Source organism: Grammomys surdaster, unplaced genomic scaffold (assembly GCF_004785775.1).
Source record: "Grammomys surdaster isolate TR1022 unplaced genomic scaffold, NIH_TR_1.0 124092, whole genome shotgun sequence".
NCBI classification, from domain to species: domain Eukaryota; kingdom Metazoa; phylum Chordata; class Mammalia; order Rodentia; family Muridae; genus Grammomys; species Grammomys surdaster.
In genome coordinates, this window is record NW_021619190.1 from 30,962 (window position 1) to 44,608 (window position 13,647).

Here is a 13,647-nt window from a genome sequence, read left to right on the forward strand (position 1 = left end):
GTTAGTGGGTTGTTGGGAGAGGGAGAGAGAAGAAGAGAGAGAAAGAGAAGGAGAGGGAAAGAGAATAAGGAAGGAAGATACGCCTCGAATAAGGGTCATGGTTTCCTTAATGATGCTTTTTGTTTTTGTTTACCTGAGGAAAGTTGAATTGGCTCCACTTTGTACCTTTAAATCCCCTATTCTGCGGGTTGATCAGACTGATAGGGGGTCGTCTTTAGTCCATTATCTTGATCTGAATTTGTAATCTGCTCTGTTTTTAGCTTGAAACTCTGAAGTAAGCTTGGCCTTCACTCTTATCTTCATGAGCCTTCGCATGTCTTTAGCTTATTGTCATATGATGTGATGGGCTGAGGGATCCACTTCACTACATGTGTGTTATGCACTTGGAAGTCTGTAAGATAAAGTTATCATGTCTCCCCCCTCCCTTGAAACAGGAATTGTCTCTTGCCAATGTTATTTTCCTGAGCAACATCCCAGATTGCTAAAATGGGGAGAGGAAGCAGAACACCTACTCTGCAGAGGCAGAGCCTATCAGCAATAAGTGAACCTTATTGTTCAGAGTCCAGGACATCACTTACAGAGTGGGAGGCTAAGGAAAAGTCTCAGCCCTAGCTCCATTTCACATCCTGTCCAGAGCACGTTCCTGAGCACTTTCTGGATACTGTTTATCTTGTCTCTCTTTTCTTTTTTGTTTCCCCCAAACACATGGACTGTCTTCTGTTTCTCTTGCTTCCAGGAGTCCTGATTTTGTACAAGTCTCATTCAGTGGGTGAGTATCATGACAGGGAAACAAAGGGGGGCAGAGCTTTAGGGTATGGGAGTGATGTCCCAAGCATCATGATGGAAAGGGCAGGAGCTACAAGGACAGCATTAGATCCAGGTCTCTGCATTTTCTGGCTGTCACAATCCCATTTCACACCTTGGAAGCTTTTCCTAGGGATCTCGATGTCCAATGACTCCACCAGAATCTAGTTCTAGGGAGGTACTGGGATGTACTCAGGAGGGGGTTAGGTGGGAAGGGTGACACAAATCATCAAGGGAGCACAAAATTTCTCTCAACTGAGGTACAAACCTTGGCAAATAACTGAAATGAGATCTCTTTCTTGTTCCCACTGTATCCCTAGTCTTTCTTCTCAACCTTCTCTTTAGCAGCAATGCCTATTCCATTATTATGATATAATATCTATACCCTATAGGGGAACCCATTTTTTGCACTTCCTGTGATGAATATGTTGACAATACCTGCAAAAGAAACTTGGGAGTCTGTCAACCCAGATACCCTGACTTTGCATGCCAAACCAAAGAAGTATATATTCTACTTATCAGTGGAGGTGAGGTGAAGGCAAGGGGAGGTGAAAGAGACTGATTTTGACTTGATTTACATATCTGTTTGTGACATCAGCATTGCCGTTGACTCAGCTTGTGGTCTAGGATATGTTCCTTCCATCCTGTGTTCAAAGTTCTCATCTATACAATGATTTAGTTTACTAGGTAGACTTCAAATTACTAACCATGTCTTTTCTTTAGTGGCTTAAACTAACATATCAGTCTGTTACATATCCTCTGTAATAAACTTATGTATGTGCTGTGGGCAGGGATAGGTTATCCTGGGTAGAAACCTGTTTTTTTTTTCCTATGGTAGAGTCTTTAGTTTCAAGCTGGAAGGGGAAGGATCGACAACTCATCTATATTTACTCTCATTGGTAAGGCCTGCATACTTATGACAATGCTCTACTTTCTTTAGAATATCTGTACAAATATTCTATTCTGAGCTGCCCAAGAAGATGTGTGGAGTACGTGCGTTACATCGGGTTTGAGAAAAACATCTTCTCCTGCTGCAATGAAAGCCACTGCAACAGGTTGCCAGAAGGAGATACTCAATTCAAACAAAGTAATTTTGTCTAAGCTCCTCTTTTGGTTTGTAGGGTCCTCCTGCTAGCCACATCCTACCCATTCCTTCCTAAACAAGCTTCATCACTCCCATCCAACACCCACAGTCTGCTAAGAGCCAAAGGGCACAAGACAAATGAACCATAGACAGAGAAGGAGGTGGTAGAACTTTGAAATGCAACCTGGGCCCCTGTCAGATCCACTAGGAATCAAGTTCTGCTATTATGATTGGAGGCAAACCATAAGTTCAAGTGTGTGTGTGTGTGTGTGTGTGTGTGTGTGTGTAAAGGGGGATCATGTTGTGTGGGGACATTTGTTACAACCCACATAAGTTATCAGCAATGTTATAATAAATAATATGAATGCATACAGAGGATTCATGGGCTGTTTCCATAGCAGACCAGATAAAAAGGAGAAGACTGTCTGCTGAAAGTGGTCTGTCAAAGGTCCCCCAAATGTCTAGGATCCTAAATTCTCTTATATCTGATACTGTCTGAGTTAGGGAATGCTTTGTTTCTGAGGATAATAGATGAAAATTCAAAACTGAGGAGTCCAGGGTAAAACCAACACAAAGTTTATTGGCAAGTATTACAGACTCTGAGTAGAGAGGGGCCTCATTACTGGATACTACCAAGTCTAAGTGGCCTGGGCTTTATTTTGAGCTTGAGTAGTTCCCATCAGTGATCTCGTTATTCTCCTATTGGACCTAAGATGTGCATTACCTCTGAGTGGAGAGATCAGGCCCTGTGCTTCTTTGCCTGAGCTTAGGAACAGCTACACTAGGATCCCTGTCTTGGCACATGCGCACTGAAAAAGCTATGACAGTGGTCCTGGTCCTAGTGCACAGGATGGAGCTCAGTCTCAACGTAAAACTTAAGATCCCCTCCATTTTCTCCAAGCACAGTTTTCCCTGGGAATATGCATGGCTTTCAAAGTTCTCTTGTTTCCATAGCTGTCATCTTCACTAAGAATTGACTCCAGCTTATTGTGTAAGAAGTTAACTCCACCTTAACCTATTGTATGTCTCAGTCAGTAATCTCTTGCTGCAGGGAGCTATGTTTCTTTCAGCTCTCTTGTGGCTTTTGTAAAAACTTCCTATTGCTTTCCTGCTAAAAATCTGTTTTGGATGAAACTGATATGAATGCCCTCCACCACCTCTTTAAGTACACTGATTCATTAGGATGAATACACACAAAACAAGAACTGGGACCAAAATCAACAAAAAACCCCAAATTTTCAGACCATTTTGAAGACCCCTTTCTCCCCTGATTGAACATTTGTTTGGCTTTTGTAGACCTCTGGTCTACAAGTCCCAGAAGGTTTGTTTGTTTGTCTGTCTTCTGAGGGGTCACAGCACATGGAGCTTCTGACTCTCTGATGCTATCACTTCTGAAGCCAGACATTAGACAGTCAGTAAAGAAGGAACTTTAAAGGCCAAAGGACTCCATTGGTCTTAAAGCTCCAATTCCAATTTTCTGGGATATTCTCTGCTCTGCCTTTGCTTCCCAGTATAGAATTTTTAGGAAGAAACCCTTCATGCCCATGAATCATCTTTAGAGCCAGAGGTTTACTCTATTACTGGTGTTCTTACTCTGAAATTGTGAGGATCTAATTCCAAGTTGGGACATAACCATCGTATCACAAACTGGCCAGAAATGTGGAATTCAGTGACATCTGCAGCTGTGCATCTTGGTTTCTCCATGAAGATTTATTTGTGTCTACCTCACCTGGAATGACTGTGATACTCATTGTCTATTACATGTTGAGAAGGGGGACAGTTCCTAAGTCTTCAGAAGCTACTCACCCAGCACTCTACCAGCATTCTTGAGAGGCACAAGAAGCTTCCCTGGGTTATACAGACTCTCCTAGTATAAAGTAGCCTTTGGTTGTCATTCTAGCTAAATAAGTTGATGACACCTTCTCCATTTCACAAACTGAGGACAGTCTCGGTGTATACACAAAAGTTCAGAGAATACAAGGAAATGGAGAACAAATGAAGAGCTCTAACCAAGCCATCCTTCTGGTCCTGGCCCCAGCTTGCCTTGGCAGCCTTATCTCTTACACTCTTCTCTACTTATGAATCTATACTCCTCCTGTGACACTCACTTGTCTTCTATGGCCTCACCATTCATGTATGGTAGTGGTTAGCCTATGATTGATGCTATATTTAGAATGTTCTTTTCTCTCATATTGATGGATTTTCATTTCTTCTTTGAGTTAAATATCAACAGTTTTGTTGATGTTCCCCCAACAGAGTAATGGCCTCATCTAGGTTCAGAGTCTAATGTGTCATTTTTTTATTTGAGCACTTACTTGTACTAAAGCATGACGATTCACCTTGATGATATAAGCTACATGTCAAGTTTCCATAACCTACCTAAGTATATATTCCAATGTCTTGAAAACTCTAGATGCTACACATAACTGTGAAATTTAATGATTCTGGCACCATGACAGTGTTTCTGAGACTGGTGTCTTTGAGCTGTGCTGCTATAACTGAATACCACAAGGTGAACAGTATATAAGGAAAAGAGATTTAGTTTTCATTGTTCTGAAGGCTTGGAAGGTTAATCTCAAGCTGCTGGGATATGACATCACTCTGTGGTGGCAAATGAAAGAGGAAGAGGGTGCAAGAACAAAAGCAAGAAGGACCTGAACTTGTTTGTAAATATTTTAGTCCCACAGAAATCATACCCCTCATGGTTCCTAAGCACAGGCTGTCCTAGTAGGTAATAATTCAAGGTTATTGATAGGAAATAGATTTTTAATAGCATAGAGGGTAGATATCTGCCCAGCTCTTGTTATATTTAAGACTTATTGCAAATATAAAGGTTGTGTATGTATTTATCTGAGGCCAAATGGTCAAAGGCAGAGTAGAAACCCAGGATTGAGCTTAAAATTTTCTACAACACAATATGACTAAACCACAAATCAAACCAATCAACCAAACAAACAACTCCCTCCCCCAAATGTAAAACCAACAATATAAAAAGGCTCTTCAAGAGGAAATGAATAAATTCCTTAAAGATATATAGGAAAACACAAACAGCTAGAAAAAATATCCCTTAAGGAAATCCAAGAAAGAAAAAAAAACAGCTGAGGAGAATCAATAAAACTATTCAAGACTTAAAAATGGAAATAGAAGCAATAAAGAAAACATGAAGTGAAGGAATTCTAGAAAATAAAAAAGTGAAATTTGAACAGGAATTACTGAGGCAAGCTTCCCCAATGAATGCAGGAGATAGAAGAAAGAATCTCAGGTATTGTAGAAATGGATACATTGATCAGAGAAAATATTAAATCTAAAAAAATTCCTCACACAAAACATCCAGGAAATTTGGGATATTATGAAAAGGTCAAACCTATGAGTAATAGGAATAGAAGTAGACTCTCAGGAAATGTTTTCAACAAAATGATAGAAACTAAAGAAAGAGATGCGTATAAAAAGTACAAGAAGCTTACAGAACACCAAGTAGATTGGACTAGAAAAGAAAATTCTCCTGCCACATAATAATCAAAGCATTAACTGTAAAGAAAAAAGGAAGAATATTAAGACCTTCAAGGGAAAATGTCAAATAACATATAAACGCAGGTGTGTGAAAGTTACACCCAACTTTTCAAAAGAGACCCTAAAAGCCACAAGGAGCTAGGCTGATATCTTGCATACCCCAAGAGACCAGAGATGTCAGCTTAGACTACTAGCACAGCAAAACTTTTAATCACCATAAATGGAGAAAACAAGATATTCCATGACAAAAACAGATTTAAACAATATTTTTCACTAATCTATCCCCAGAGAGGATACTAGAAGGAAAATTCCAATCCAAAGAGGCTAACTATATCCAAGATAACACAGGTAATAAATAACTTCACACTAGCAAAATCAAAAGAAGGGAAGCACACACACACACACACACTCATACTGTACCACCACCAATATCAAGATAACAGGAATTAACAATTATTAACATTTCCCAACATCAATGAACTCAATTCCCCAATAAAATGACAGGCTAAGAGAATGGTTGCAAAAACAGAATTCTTGACTCTGCTGCAAACAAGAAACACACCTTGATTCCTGCTGCCACCTGAGACAATTAGGTGAGATCTGTAGCCCCCAAGCCCCTTCCCACTGGGTCCCCTAGCAAGCCAAACAACTTTGAGGTCTGCTTTGGACCCGTTTTCTGGTCCACACCTCTAACCACAAACCCAGAGACCTGCAGCAATCAGGGACTACCAGGGATAAGCAGCTCTACTACATCTCCACAGGACTATGAAGATTGCCAATACTAGGAACAACTAGATGGCTAAAGGCCACTATAAGAACACAATCAACAAAAGCCAGGGCAATATGGCAGCCCATATACTAATATAGAGCCCAGCTATCCTACTACAGCAAGAGCTGGAAACTCTAACACAACTGAATCATAAGAAACTTACATTAAATCTAATCTTATTACAATGATAGAGTCTTTAAAGAGGGAATGAATAAATACCTTAAAAAATAAAGGAAAATACAATTAAACAGGTAGAGGCTCTTAAAGAGAAAATGAATAAATATCAAGAAATGCACAAAAATACAATCAAACAGGTAAAGAAAATGAATAAAACTGTCCAAGACTTGAAAATGGAAATAGAAGCAATAAAGAAAACAAAAACTGAGGCAGTCCCAGGGATGGAAAACCTAGAAAAGGGAACAGGATCTACAGACAGGAGCATCTCTAACAAAATATAAGAAATGGAAGGGAGAATCTCTGGCAGAGAAGATACAGTAGAAGAAATTGATACACTGGTCAAAGAAATGCTAAAGCTAAAAAGTCTCTATTACAAAAAAAAATCCAAGAAATGTGGGAAATTATGAAACGACCAAATGTAAGAATAACATAAATAGATAAAGGAGAAGACACCCAACTCAAAGGCCAGAAAACTTCTTCAACAAAATCATAGAAGAAAATTTCCATAAACTACAGAAAGAGATGCTTATAAATGTACAGAAAGGTTACAGAACAACAAATAGAGCATCCCAAAAGAAAATACCCTGCCATGTAATAATCAAAACACTGAATGGACAGAAGAAAGAATTAAAAACCACAAGAGATAAAGGCCAAGTAACATATAAAGGCAGATCTACTAGAATTACTTTAGACTTCTCATCAGTGACTAAAAGATAAAAGAGCCAGGGCTTGTAATATAGAGAATATTAGAAGGAAAACTCCAACAGAAGGAGGATAGTAACTAAACCCAAGAAAAGAAAGGAAATAAATAATTCCACATCAGTAAACACACACACACACACACACACACACACACACACACACACAGGCACGATACTAACACTAACATCAAAATAGCAGGAATTAACAAGACTTTCTCATTAATATATCTCAACATCAAAGGAATCAATCCCCTACTAAAAAGACACAGGCTAACAGTGGATGCAAAAACAAGATCCATTATTGTACTGCATACAAAAACACACCTCAGCAACAAGGATGAACATTAACTCAGAGTAAATGTCTGAAAAAAAGGTTTTGCAAGCAAATGGACCCAAGACACAAGCTAGAGTAGCCATTCTAATATCTAACGAAGCAGACTTTCAACCAAAAGTAATCAAAAGAGATGAGAAAGTACACTTCATAATCATCTGAGAAAAAATCCACCAAGATAACATCTCAATTCTGAACATCTATGCCCAAATTGCAAGTGTACACAACTTGGTAAAAGAAACATTGCTAAATCTTAAATCTCACATTAATCCCCACATTAATGTGGGAGACTTCAACATCCAGCTCTCACCAATGGACAGGTCTTCAAGAAGAGGCAAAACAGAGAAATAATGAAACTAACAGAGGCTATGAATCAAATGGACCTAAGAGATATTGGCAGACCATTTCACCCAAATACAAAAGAACATACCTTCTCAGTACTTCATGAAAATTCTCCAAAGTTGACCATATACTTGGTCACAAAGCAGCTTCAACAGATAACAAGAAAATTGAAATAACTCCTTGTATTCTAACGGACCACCATTGATTAAAGCTGGACTTCAACAACAACAGAAACAACAGAAAGCCTTCAAACTCGTGGACACTGAACAACTCTCTATTCAATGATCACTGGGTCAGAAAGAAATTTAAAAAAATTAAAGACTTTCTTGAATTCAGTGAAAATGAAGGAACGTCACCACCAAACTTAGAGAACAGAATGAAAGTATCCTAAGAAGAAAATTTATAGGACTAAGTGCCTTCATAAAGAAATTGGAGAGTTCTCATACTATTTAAAAGTTTATATGAAAGTGAACACACCTAAGTGTAGATGGCAGGAAATAATCGAACTAGGGCTGAAATAAATAAATTATAAACAAAAGAATAATACAAAGAACCAGTCCAACCAAGAGTGGGTTCTTTGAGAAAAATCAAGATAAGCAAACCCTTAGCTATACCAACTAAAAGGCCGAGAGATAAGTATCCAGATTAACAAAACCAGAAACAAAATGGGAGACATAACAATGAACACTGAGGAAATTCAAAGAATTATTTGGTTTTCCTTTAATGTCCCATACTCCACAAAATTGGAAAATCTAAATAAAGTGAATGATTTTCTAGACAGATACCACTTAAAAAATTAAATCACTATCAGGTAAACTATCTCATTATTCCTATAACCCCTAAGGAAATAGAAACAGTCATAAAAAGTCTTCCATCCCCCCCCCAAAAAAAACCCCAGGGGTAGATAGTTTTAGGGCAGGATTCTTCCAGACTTTTGGAAGAGAACTAATGTCAGTACTTTTCAAAGTATTCCACAAAATAGAAAGAGGAGGAACATTGCCAACTCATTCTATGAGGCCAGTCACTTTGATACCTGGAAGACACAAAGATTCAACAAAGAGAATTTCAGACAAATTTCTCTTATGAACAATTGATGCAAAAATAATAAAATACATGAGTAACTGAATTCAAGATCACGTAAAAACATCATCCACCATGATCAAGTCAGCTTCATTCCAGGAATGCAAGGGTTGTTCAATATATGAAAACCCATCAGTGTAATACACCATGTGGACAAACTGAAAGAAGAAAAACATAATCATCTCACTAGAAGCTGAAAAAGCATTTGACAAAATCCAATACCCCTTCATGTTAAGAAGTCTTGGAGAGAGCAGGGATACAAGGTGCATACCTAAACACAATAAAGGCAATATACAGCAAGCCAATAGCCAACATCAAATTAAATGGGAGAGAACTTTAAAGCAATTCCAGTATAATCAGAAACAAGACAAAGCTGTCCACTTTCTTCCTATCTCTTCAATATAGCACTTGAAATTCTAGCTAGAGCAGTAAGACCAGTCAAGTAGCTCAAGGGGATACAAATCGGAAGGAAGATGTCAAACCATAGTTATTCCCAGATATTATGATATTATACATAAGTGTCCCCAAAAATTCTTCCAGAGAACTTCTACAGCTGATAAACACCTTTCAGCAAAGTGACTGGATACAAAATTAACCTAGCACATATAGCCATTCTGATGGGTATAAAACGGATTCTCAGAGTCCTTTTGATTTGAATTTCCAAGATGCCTAAGGAGACTTGTGGAAGAGTTGGAGAAGGATTGAGGAACCCAGTGGAGATAGGGGATACACAGAAAGACCAACAGAGTCAATTAACCTGTACCCTTGGGGACTCCCAGAGACTGAACCACCAACCAAAGCACATACAAAGGCTGGACCTAGGTCTCCTGCACACATATGTAGAAGATTGGAAGCTTGTTCTTCCTGAAGGTCCCCCAACAACTGCAGCTGAGGCTTATCTTGACTCTGTCACCTACCTGTGCATCCTGTTGCCCTAACTGGGCTATCTTGACTTGTCTCTGGAAGAATATATACCTAGTTCTGTAGTGACTTGAGGTGCCAATATTCATTTTTCAATAGAAACAATACCAGATGTCTCTTAAATTCTTGACAAAACAATTCTATGCACAAGGGTTTTCTATAAGACAATTGTTTAGACATAGCCAATAATTTGGACAAAGACTGTGAAGATCAAAAAGACCCTTGCTTCTCTAGTTCCTGCCAAGGAATTACCACTTATGTGAATACCACAGGAGAAAGGGGTTTCCTGTGCCAGTGTTCTCTTGGGTACAATGTGCCTACCTGTGAAATTGCCACTAATTCCTGTGGAGGGAATGCCTGCCAACATGGAGGCATTTGACATGAAGACTCTGAGCATCCTTCCCATATGTGCCTTGTTGGATATGCTGGGAGATTCTGTGAGACTGATCACAATGAGTGTGCTTCCAGCCCTTACCACAATGGGGCTGTGTTCCAGGATGGAATCAATGGCTCCTCCTGCTTCTGTGTGCCTAGATACCAAGGCAGGCATTGTGACTTGGAAATGGATGAAAGTGTTTCTGATCCCTGCATGAGTGTGGGTGTATGCTTCAATGAGGTAGAAAGATACACGTGTATCTGTCCTCAAGAGTACTCTGGTGTGAACTGTGAATTGGAACTTGATGAGTGCGGATCCCAGCTCTACCTACGTCGTGCCATGTGTCAGGATGCTCTTGGGGCTAATTTTGTGGAAATATTTAATTTTAAGCTGGTGCTTGTACCTCATCTTTGATTATTCAATTCCCAGATAAAAAGCACATGTCACCTATAATTTATAAGCCTTTATCAGCACTAAGTGGACAGATATCTACCCTCTATGATATTAGAGTCTATTTTTCTATCAATAACCCCAAGTTATTACTTACAATGTTCCATCTAGGTTGGTCTTAACTCCAATTGGCCATCCTTCATAGTCATGATCTTAAGATTCTTACCCTATGGCATCTTTTCCCTTCTCCTACCTTCCTCCCTCTCATGGTCTCCTCAAATCCCAAGCCCAGGAACCCTAAACTCTGCCTATATCTCTTCTGCCCAGCTATTAGCTGCTGGCATCTATATTTAACCAACTTTTAAATCAAGGAGCAAGGTCACATTGTATGTGCAGATTCTCTCCTTCCTGGGAGCAACCATTCCTTGAGAGGGGCAGTACTTATCATTACAGTACATATCAAAAGATCAAACTTCAAGAGGCTTACTTCTGTGACTATGTACCTGCATTCCATGGTGTCCACTGTGCACTCAGCTTTGAAGAATATGCCAGTCAGCCATGTCTCTGTGGAGGTCGATGTGCAGATGAAGGAAACTACTTCTGTGACTGCACTGTTAGTGGGTACACGGGGAGACACTGTGAGACTTTAATGACTCTTTGTTGGTTAAGTCTTGTCACAATGATACAACATGTGATGACACTGTTGACAGCTAAATTTGTCACTGCTGGCCTGGATACACAGATGCCCTGTGTGAGACAGACATAAATGAATGCAGCAACAACCCCTGACAATTTCTAGGGGAATGTGATCAGCTGTTCTCAGAGGATCAAAAGGGACACATTGCAGGCCTGCCTTCCTCCTTCAACTACTTTGGAGCCTTAGGTTATGTTTGTATCTGTTATCCTGGATTCACAAACAGGAGCCTAGCATAACTGTTCTCTGAGAGGCTACACCTAGAAGCTGACCAAAACAGATGCAGATACATCAAACATTAAATGGAGCTTGGGGAAACCTGTGGAAGTGTTGCAGGAAGGATTGAGGAACCCAGTGGAGATAGAGATTCCACGAAAAGACCAACAGTGTCAACTAACCTGTACCCTTGGAGGCGCCCAGAGACTGAACCACCAACCAAAGTACAAACAAATGCTGGACCTAGGCCTTCCACATATATGTAGCAGATATGCAGCTTGGTCTTCGCGTGGGTCCTCAAGTAACTGGAACTGGGGCTTACCCTGACTCTGTTGACAGCCTGTGGATCCTGTTCCCCTAGACAGTCCATCCTTAAAACCACACATGCACATTAAAAACATGAAATTTCTGTTACGGGAGAGTATATTTGCTTTTCTCCATTCGAGTCACTTACATTAGCCAGACCATTATGTAATATGCTTAAAAATCCCTGAATATCTGAGCCCCTTCTTGTGTTCTCCATCTGCCTTTAGCTGACTTTGCAACGATCCTCTTGTTGGGTATTTATAACTCCCTGATAGCAGGTATTTCATTACAGTGACACAGACGCTGAGCAGAACTCAACCATCTTAATTTCAGACAGGAATCCTAGCACCCTCTGGCCAATGCATAGGCCACAGCCACTCACTAGCTATGTGCCAGCAGGAGGCAGGACCTTTCACTACTGCTGCCATCTGCAGGAATAAGTTTTACAGCAACAGCAGGCTGGCTGGCACGTAACGCTATCAAGCAGAATATCCCTATTTGAGGTCACAATTGCCTCAAAGTGTTTCCTATCCTACTAACGTAAAGCTGGAAAGCACGAGACAGATTACATAACGTTCAATCCCTCTAGAGTGTGTGATGATTATATACGCACATGATTCTAATAGATATGAAAATACTGACATATCCAAATATCCAAAGCTGACAGGGTTAAGATGCAAAATGTAGAGTTTAACAATAGTTGGAGATATTCATCCATCAGCCTCAAGTGTGTGAAGTGTATGATGAATTGTCTGCTGTCTGTCCACCAGCTAACTCTTCCTTACACGATTAATAAAGCATTGATAAAATTAAACACTTAGCTCTATTTATGCTAATCGTGGGCAAAATACCAGGGATAAGAAGTGGACTGTGTGATCCCTGAGACTGATGATAAAGAACTTTAGACTCACCTTTCCTTAAAAATGTCAGTGAGGGCCATGTTTGAGGTTATCCTCTGTGATGGTAACATCTTGATTGGACAATTGGGTTTTTTGTTATATATATATGTGTGTGTGTGTGTGTGTGTGTGTGTGTGTGTGTATACACACATATATATGTGTGTGTGTGTATATACACATATATATATACATATATATTAATAAAATCTGTAGCATATGCATACCTGTTGCCTACAGAAGTCAGAAGAGGACATGAAATCTTGTGGAATTGAATTTATAGGTGGTTGTAAACCTCCAAGAGCATTATGGGAATGGAACCTGGATCTTCTGAAAGAGCAATAGGAATAGGGACCTTTAAGCACTGAACCATCTCTCCTAGACAGATTAGATAATTCTAATAAGAAGTGGACATTGAGTTGATAGGAGATTTTCCCTTCATCTAATTCATGATTTCTTTTATAGGTATCCATAGCCACAACCAATTGCTCAGCGTGCAATGGGTCTAAGTCACTGGGTCTAAACATGCCATTCTATCCTCCTCTACTATTCTGAAGCTGAACTACTTTGGTCTCAGTTCAGACTCATATGTCCTTAAAACCTTCTCCTTGACTACATGGATCACTGGATCACTGAATATACTTGCAGCCTTCTCTTCTTCCCTTCCCTTCCCTTCCCCTCCCTTCCCCTCCCCTCCCCTCCCTCCCTCCCTCCTTTCCTTTCTTTTTGTCCCAATCCAGACTCTATAAGATTCTTATGAGTCTATGCACACAGAATTTATTTTTGTAGACACTACAATATCTACACAGAGTGAAAGGTATATGAAAAAATGATACTGGGTTTAAAGGAGAAAGGAAACATTTCTGTCATACTTCAAAGATAGAAACACATTCTAGACAATAGAAAAAGAAGGAAGCAGAGGATTATGCAGTTTTCTCCTTGCAATAGACTGGCAGGCAGGAGAAGTAACCCCACTGCTAAGAGCCACTGGCCTCTGGATTTCATAGTTTATTGCAGTGACCACATGTAGAATGGAGATCACAGAACATC

At 39.7% G+C, this 13,647-nt stretch overlaps 1 protein-coding gene and 1 pseudogene across 1 annotated transcript; both read left to right on the forward strand.

Annotated features, from left to right (window-relative positions):
- Positions 1 to 705: 705 nt before the first annotated feature.
- Positions 706 to 1,905, forward strand: LOC114636446. Its single transcript, XM_028784530.1, has 3 exons — positions 706 to 769; positions 1,197 to 1,331; positions 1,745 to 1,905. The coding sequence occupies exons 1-3, from the start codon at positions 706 to 708 to the stop codon at positions 1,903 to 1,905; spliced, it is 360 nt and encodes a 119-aa protein (XP_028640363.1).
- Positions 1,906 to 4,340: 2,435 nt separating this feature from the next.
- On the forward strand, positions 4,341 to 11,418 carry LOC114636449 (annotated as a pseudogene).
- Positions 11,419 to 13,647: the final 2,229 nt, after the last annotated feature.

Bases quoted from the DNA above. Each gene is read 5' to 3' on its own strand.
- LOC114636446 (XM_028784530.1), top strand. From the start codon at position 706: ATGGACTGTCTTCTGTTTCTCTTGCTTCCAGGAGTCCTGATTTTGTAC. The intron at 770-1,196 runs GTGAGTATCATG...TATACCCTATAG, and splicing joins GTACAAGTCTCATTCAGTGG to GGGAACCCATTTTTTGCACT. The intron at 1,332-1,744 runs GTGAGGTGAAGG...TACTTTCTTTAG, and splicing joins TATTCTACTTATCAGTGGAG to AATATCTGTACAAATATTCT.